The sequence below is a fragment of the Ursus maritimus genome, unplaced genomic scaffold (assembly GCF_017311325.1).
Source record: "Ursus maritimus isolate PB19 unplaced genomic scaffold, ASM1731132v1 scaffold_17, whole genome shotgun sequence".
In the NCBI taxonomy this organism is placed as follows: domain Eukaryota; kingdom Metazoa; phylum Chordata; class Mammalia; order Carnivora; family Ursidae; genus Ursus; species Ursus maritimus.
The window spans coordinates 57,118,554-57,126,477 of record NW_024424119.1 but is presented as its reverse complement, the minus strand read 5'-3'; the positions used below and the strand labels follow the sequence as shown (position 1 = coordinate 57,126,477).

Below are 7,924 nucleotides of genomic sequence, written 5' to 3'. Positions count from 1 at the left end.
CAGATGTCTACGTCCCAGCCCCAGCCCAGAACCTGTGAGTGTGGCCTCAGTTGGAAATTGCCAGCTTTGCAGGTGGGGTTAATGTAAGAATCTTAAGATGGGATCATCCAGGATCAGGATTGGGTCCCGACTCCAGTGACAAGTGTCCTGATAAGAGACAGAAGTAGAGAAGACACAGACACAGAGGAGAAGCCATGTGACACAGGGAATGAAGGGAAGTGACCACAAGCAAGGAGCACCTGCAGCCCCCAGAAGCAAGAAGAGGCAGGAAGGACCCTCTCCTCTAGCTTCCGGAGGGAGTACAGCCTGTGGACACCTTGACGTGGGGCTTCAAGCGTCCAGAACTGAGAGACAGCACACTTCTGCTGTTTTAAGTCCGCAGTCTGTGGTCGTTCAGTACGGCCACCCCAGGCCACTCACACTGTGACTGAGAAGAGTCGAGGCCTGGGAACCGTGTGTCTACTTTCTCCCATTGACACCCCTTCTTCCCCTTAAAGATTGCCAGAGCCTGGAGCTCTGTCCTTGGAGACCCCATGCCTCAGTGGCACGCCGGCCTGGGCCCAGGGCCAGCTAATGAGAATGGTGGCAGTAGGGACTGTCCATCAGTAAGTGGCAGCTGGGCCTTGACCTGGGTCGTCTGAGCCGTGCCCTGTCCCCCCAGGTGCGGGCCATGAGACTCTCCTTTGTCGGGGAGCTGGGCTGGGAGCTACATGTGCCCAGGCCGGCCTGCGTGCCTGTGTACCAGGCTGTGATGACCGCGGGCGCCAAGCACGGCCTCGTCAACGCTGGGTACCGGGCCATCGACTCCCTGAGCATCGAGAAAGGTGCGAGCGGGAGCCACACGGCGCCGGCGGGCCGCCGGGAGCCAACGCTGCAAACAGGGGCTGTCGTCCCCCCACGCTTCTTTCCTGTCCCTGCTCCGCTTCCCGCTTACCCCGTCATGCCTGCTTCCCCAGCCCGCACCCCACCCCTGCACCCTTCCTACACTGCCCGTGACCGTGATCTTCCACGCAGGCCTGGGGATGGTGCTGGGGTCTCTGACACCTGTACTTGGAGGGTGAGTGGGAGAGGTGCTTGCCTGGCCTCGTGAGGACGGGGCCAGAGCTGGGCTGGGAGTCAGCGCCCGGCCTTCCCTGGAAGGTCTGAAGAACATGGCGCAGTGCTGCGCGGGTGCCTCCCCAGCACCTCAGCTGACAGTGCAGAGGCTGAGGGCTCGCCCAGGGGGCCTTCCGCAGGCGAGGATGCACCCCCACCCCAGGCCTTCGGAGGAGCCCGTCCCCTACCTCTGCTGGGCACTGAGCCCGGGCTCTCCTCCCCACAGGCTACCGGCACTGGCACGCCGACCTGCGCCCCGATGACAGTCCCCTGGAGGCAGGCTTGGCCTTCACCTGCAAGCTCAAGTCGGATGTCCCCTTCCTGGGGCGGGAGGCCCTGGAGAAGCAGCGGGCCGAGGGTCTCCGCCGACGCCTGCTCTGCTTCACGGTGGATGAGTGAGTAGCCCACGGTCCTGCATCCTCCCTCCTCGAACACAGCTTTGGAAAGAGAAAGGCATGACGCCGAGCCACCGAGCCACGTCCGTGGGGGTGGATCCAGGCCGAGGGCCCAGCGTCCCAGCCACGGCGTGGGTACCTCTCCATGTTGTAGTCGATCCTCCCCGCTGCTGAGGGTGGAGGGCGGGGAAGTCCGGGCTGGGGCCACCCTCCCCACTTCCGGATGGAGACCTTGGGTGCCTGGGGACAGGCTGACTGAGCCACAGGAAGGAGAGCCCATGCTGCAGGGACCCACGCCCCCCAGGGCGGCTTTGAGCAGGTCGCTCGGCTCTGTCCTCGGGAGCTGGGCCCGTGCTGTCTCTGGATCCCACTGGGGCCCAGCGACTCTGAAATGACAGCACCAAGGCTGGTGTCGGCCCCGCCACGGCTCCGCAGGGATCTGAGCAGCCACGGTCTCCAGGACCACGGCGGCCCGGCTTTGTCGAGTTGCCACTGACAGGCAGCCGCAAATGGAGCCACTTCTTCCAGATCTGGAGCCGTCAGAAGTGTCAAGAGCTTCGGGGGGGCAGAGAGGGAGCGGAGCTGCGGCTTGTCATCGTCCTGCGGCTTCTCCCCGGGCTCCCGTCAGGCCAGCCCTCCACGTGCTGCTTGTTCACCTCCCGGGGAGCAGCTTAGCTCCGGTTTGGGGACGCTGCCGGAGCAGGGGTCTGCGGCCCCTCCACCCCCTGGGCCTCCAGAAAGCACCTGCAGCCCGCCGCCAGGATCTGGGAGCGGCTCGGACAGCACCTGCCACAGCGCAGCTCGCCCTGCCCGGTGTTCTCCCCTGGGCCGCAAAATCCCCCCAGTGCCACAGCCAGGGCAGTGCCAATCTTGACGAAGGACACGGCCAGCGTGCTGGCTGTGGAGCTGTAGGGATCTGTCCCTCTGCTCTGGGCCCTGGGCCAGCGGGTGGCCTCCCTGAGCCCGTTTCCCCATCTGCAAATGGCACGTGCTTGGCAGGACTGGGGTGGGAAGAAAGAGCAGGGATGTGCCCCAGAACCTCCATCTGTCCCAGCCTCTTCCCTCAGACAGTCACAGAGGCCCCCAGACCCTCTCCATGCGCCTCGGCTCAGGGCTGGTCCACACAGGCCCCAGCCTGGCTCCCCCGGGCTCAACCCCGCCACCCTCTCCTGCGGGGCCCGTGGGGTCGGCATCAGCACTGGGCACAGTCAGGCTCTCCGTAAACACCACGAATGAGGTGCCCGGAGAGACGAGTCTGCAAAGATTCGCGCCCAGACTTGCCAGGTTCCTTCCGGGGGCCGGTGCGGGTCTGTTTGCAGGTTGATCTCTGTGTTTTCCATTCTGAATTTTCAAAAATGTATAGTCAGCACTCATACCTTATGCGTACTAAAGAAAAGGACATTGGTTAGATTAGGCATCGTACTGTGAAAAGAGCCAGGCAGAGGAAAGCAAGCCTCGGGGGCAGGAGGATTTAAATTGTTCAGAAGTCAAGGGAAAATCAGTGGAAAGGGGGCCTTTCCCGAATACCTGCGGCCTGTCTGCAGACTCGGGAGTCGGAGCCTGGTTGTGGTCTCCTCTGATTGCTCGTTCATCCACAGGGTCCTATGCGCGGGCATCCTGGGGTCGCGGGCGGGCGTGTGTGGCGCAGCGCCAGGCCCCGGGGCACGCAGGTCCCCCTTCTGGGGGCTCCGGGGCCCCAGCCTTCTCTCTTGCTTCTTCCAGAAAAGTGCCCATGTTCGGCCTGGAGGCCATCTGGAGAAACGGCCAAGTGGTGGGCCACATCCGGAGGGCTGACTTTGGGTTCACCATCGACAAGACCCTCGCCTATGGCTACATCCGGGACCCCAGCGGCGGGCCGGTGAGTCGAGCCCCTCCGCCCCAAGGGAAGCCCGGTTCCTCGCGAGACACCACACCCCTGTGCCGCACGCACCCCCACACCAAGCTGGGCAGGGGGGTGGGGGTGGCGCGCAGGGTCCCTGCTGATGGGGCCGCGTCTCCGGGCAGGGTCAGGGGCTGTTTCTGTGTTTTCTGTCTGAAAGAATCTGATTTTGGGAGCTCTAGGCTTCTCTTGGTCAGAAAGAGGCTCTGGACCAGGGCTGGCGCCCTCTGCTCCTAGAGCCTGGGGTGGACGCCAGACGCCTGACCATCCTCCCGGGACCACCTTCCTCTCCTCTCTCCCCTCATCCCAGACGTGCTCCAGGCATGGGGGCATGTGCATCCATGCCCACGCATGTATGCACACATGTGTACGTGCATACAGACGCATGTGCACACACAGGCACAATTTGCCATGTGACCCTTTATAAACCCCAGTAATCCCTCACTGAGCCCGGTTCCTCCCTCCACGCTGGTGGGGGAGCAGGGGCAGAGAAAGGGCCCATTGAGAGCCCAAGGGGGGTTCTGGAAGCTCTTGCCAGACCAGACAAGGCAGTCCCAAGGGGGTCACGTGGCATGGGCTGGGCCACGCGGCACGAGAGAGGAGGGGAGGAGCTCACTGTCGAAGCACCGTGATGACCATACCTGCGTGCTTCCCTGGAGTGCCGCACTCGCCCTGTAACTGCTGGGAAACTGAGGCCTGGAATGTTCTGACTGCAGGGGTCAGGACGCCCATCCAGCTGGTGCTGAGCTTTCTAGCCTCAGCCTTAGACATTCTCGGAGAATTCTGGGGTGCGGCTCCCCACCTGCCCCCAACAGAGACTCCAGAGAGAGAGCTACTTGGAGGGTCAGCAAGGAGGAGACAGGGTGTGAGTCAGACAGTCCAGGCAGGGGTGCAAGGGACGAGCTGGGCCTCGGGAGGGGGCAGGGCACAGCGGCTCCCAGGCTGGGCCACTGGAGGTCCTGGGCCACGGGTCCCTGTCCTGCATGGCTGGGACATCCTCTACATCTCAGAGCACAGCCCAGATGCCCTCTCCGTGGCCAGGCCCTGGGTATAGTCCCCGTGTAGAACAGGATCCCTGAGCGGGGCCAGCCTGCCCAGGGTCCCAGCACACGGGCTGTTTACTGTTGCCCCGTTTCCTGGGGATTTGCAGATTTCAGAGCGGGAGGTGTGCTGTCCTGGGGGAGAAACCCCACTGGCTGCCAGACCGCGGCTCTGCTGGGCCCCAGGAGGTCAAGTCCCACTCAGGGCACCTACCTGCTCAGGGCAGCTCCTCAGTTCGGAGGAGGGCCCCTGGCACAGAGATGGGTTTCCCCACGGGGAGGAAGGGAGGCGGAGCCCCCCCCACCACTGAGAAGGAGGTAGGTATGACCCTAGCACCTACCAGGCGACGACCGACCCCCACCAGCTCCTCTCCTGCCATAGGTCTCGCTGGACTTTGTGAAGAGTGGGGACTATGCTCTGGAGCGGATGGGGGTGACCTACCCTGCCCAGGCTCACCTGAAGTCCCCCTTTGACCCTGACAACAAGAGGGTGAAGGGGATCTACTGATGCGCCCGCGGGGCGGAGCCTCCGCAGATCAGGGGGCCGAGGCCGGCTCCGTCCCTCGCTGATCATCCCGCACAGGGCCCGCCACCCTGGCCCAGGACCTGGACCCCGACCAGAACATGGCTCCTGCCTGCTCTTAGTCCACCCCCCAGACAGATGTCAGACGAGTGGACAGAAACCCAGAGGGCCCGTCCTGTGGTCCCTGACCAAAGGATGGTCCCTAGTCCACCCCTACCCCCCCAAAAACAAACATGTAAGGTCTTGGGCTCAGGGAGCGTGCCGTGTGGCCCTCTGAAGCTTCCACTTGGTAAGCTCAGTGTAAAAGCAGGGAGGCCGAGATCCGCCTGGAATCCCAGGCCTGCCTGCCCAGAGCACCAGTGGGGAGTTTCAAGGTGCATCTGGAATTAGGCACAGAGTGAGGGTTGGCTAATGCCGTCTGCCGTGGGTGCAGTATGGGAGGCCGGGAGCAGCTACGCCAGCTCGGCTTGGGCCCCACAGTCAGGCCGTTGGGCAGGATGGTCCTTTTGCCAGAGGCCGGCAGGGAAGGAAATCTAGAAAGCAAGCTCTTCCTGCCTTGACCCGCTTTTCACATAGGAAAGGCTTCTGACCATTACCAGCTCATGAAACAGGTGAGCAGAAGCAGGGCATGGGAAGGGTGTCCCCTCGGTGCCCTCCCTCACCCATGCGGAAGCCCCACCTCCTGCCTTGATTTCCCCAAGGGCACCTCGTTCACTAGGTCTGCAAAGGAAGGGCGTGCTGCTGGGTAAGAACCTGGCAGAACCCTCCTGCCTTGTGGCCTCTGACCTTGCAGTTTGCTCGGGGCGGGACGCGGCTCCCGTCCTTGACTCTGTCTTGTGGCCCCGGGGAAGGACCTTAAAAGGGGGTGACTCCCTTGCTCCCCTTCTCTGGGCCTTCAGAACTCACTAACATCTACCTGTGTGACCTTCCTCCCTGCCTGCCTTCCCAGGGATGGATGTCCCTCCTGCTCTGTGCCCCGTCCCAGGTCCCTCCCCCTTCGCCTCGCCCTGCCTCCCTCCCTCCCGGCTCACACCGGCAGGATTTCAAGAGCTGCACCATGTGGTCCTGCCCAGGCATGCCAGACCCTCTGGGGAGCAGAAGGGGACAGAGGTGGGGTGGGGGGGAGGCGCGGAGCACGGGATTCCCGCGGACACACAAGCAGCAGTGGGGCACTGGGGCGGAGGCAGTCCTTGGCGGGCCCTGGCTGCTTTTAGATGCTCACGCACCCGCTGTGGACTGAGCTGGACCAGGTCAGGCTAATAAAGTCAAAGTCGTGGGAAGATGTTTGGGTTTCAGATGGCCTTTGGAAAGCTTTTCGGCCCCCTCGCCAGACCACAGGCTGGGGAGCCCCGGCCTCTGGCTTTGAGCCTCAGGCCAGGGAGCACCTGCAAGCTCCCCTGCTCGCAGGCGGGCCTAGCTCCCACCAGAGAGAGGCTGCGGGCAGCCGAGCGGACCCCGAGGGGCCAGAAACAGAGAGGAGGGGAGACAGCTTCCCAGATGGCCTGGCCTGCTTCCCCGGGCTCTGCGGTTTGGCCACGGAGCCCCGGATTGGGCCGGTGTACGTGTCCCCAACACCGCCTGTCCTGAATGGGGGGAGGCTGAGGGTGCGGGGGGCCAGACCCAGGTTCCGATTCCACCCCTGCCTCGGGCTGAGCTCAGAGACAGGAGCCCTCGCTGTTGGCGTGTTCGCTTCCCTGCCGGGGAGAAATAACCCCGGCTTCTCCGGGAAGGGCACTGGGTTACAACGTGGGAGAGGCCACGGAGCCACCGCCCTAGCTCTCCTGTTGTGTCCCGCCAGCGGCAGGAAGGTCCAGGCCGGGCCGCAGCCCCAGGCATGCTGCCTCGGTGGGGTAGGGATGGGCCACATGGCCTTCACCCCTGAGTGTCCCGGGACCGGTCCTTCATTACCCCCAGTCTAGACACCTGTTGCCCACCTGTTTTTGAAGATCCCGCTGGACAAGCAGCAGCCAGGCCCTCACGGTGGCTGAGTACTGCCTGTCTGGAATTCTGGGACAACCTGGCTGGGAGCCAAGACGAGGAGAAGCGGGGCTCCGGTGCCCTCAGACTCCACCTGTGTGCCGGCCTCAGCTGTCCCGGAGCTCACGGGGCCCAGGGTGGGTGCTGTGCCCCTCCGGAGGGCAGGTGGAGAGGCCCCTACTTACCTGATGGTCTGGCCGGTTCCTGTTGGTCAGGCGGGCTGCGCTGGGCTGTCAGAGACCGCTCGGCTCCCAGCTCCCTGCACACAGCCCTGGCGTTTGCCCCAGAGTGGCCGGCAGGCCACCTCTGGGCTTCCAGAGCTGGGTGGGCAGGGACCCGGCTGGCAGGGACGAGGTGCCTGCCTCCCCAGTGAGGACCAAGGGCCCTGGTGGTGGAATGCCCAGGTGAGTCCCAGCTCCTCCCATTCCCAGAGGCTTCACGGGCTGGGAGCTGGCACGCGCCCTCCTCCCTCCAGCTTGGTGGACAGAAGGGACGATGGAAGCATTAGGGGAAGAGAGGCGCCAGAAGCATACCCAAAGTGATTGTAGACCCTGAGCCCATCATGTGCTAAGGTCCTGGGGTGGGTCTGACCTGCTGTGTGACCCAGGCCAGTGTCCTACCTCATCTGGGCCTCGGCCATCCCATTTGCAAAGGGGAATAGGGGGCCGAGTCCTCATGCTCCCTGCTTTGCCTCAACTCCAGACGCCCCCAGTGGGGCTCCTGCCCACCAAAGACCCTCCCTGCTCCCGCAGAAGCACAATCTAGCCTGGCTGGGGCTTGAGTGCTCGTCTCGGCCCCCCACCCCGCCTGAGAGGATGCACAAGAGGCCAGAGGGCTTGCCCCAGGCCCCCCAGCACGTTCCTACCCGTGTCCCTGTGGGAGACGCCAGTGGCTGAGCCGTTTCAGGGGCAGACCACTGGGAGCCCTGGGACCCCGGGGAGACCCCCACTCCCCTGAGGATCCTTGCCCAGGTTCATGAGTGGGAGATACTGGGGCATCCCGTGAGCCCCGAGGA

General features: G+C 64.0%; 1 protein-coding gene across 1 annotated transcript in view; it reads left to right on the top strand.

Moving 5' to 3' along the window:
• SARDH (sarcosine dehydrogenase) overlaps positions 1-6,214 on the top strand; it is a 58,753-nt gene extending 52,539 nt beyond the window's left edge. Inside the window, exons 19-20 of the mRNA XM_040632152.1 lie at positions 3,213-3,348; positions 4,792-6,214. Of these exons, the coding sequence (XP_040488086.1) occupies positions 3,213-3,348; positions 4,792-4,917 (262 nt within the window). The 3' untranslated portion in view covers positions 4,918-6,214. The remainder of the gene's footprint in view (positions 1-3,212; positions 3,349-4,791) is intronic.
• Positions 6,215-7,924: the final 1,710 nt, after the last annotated feature.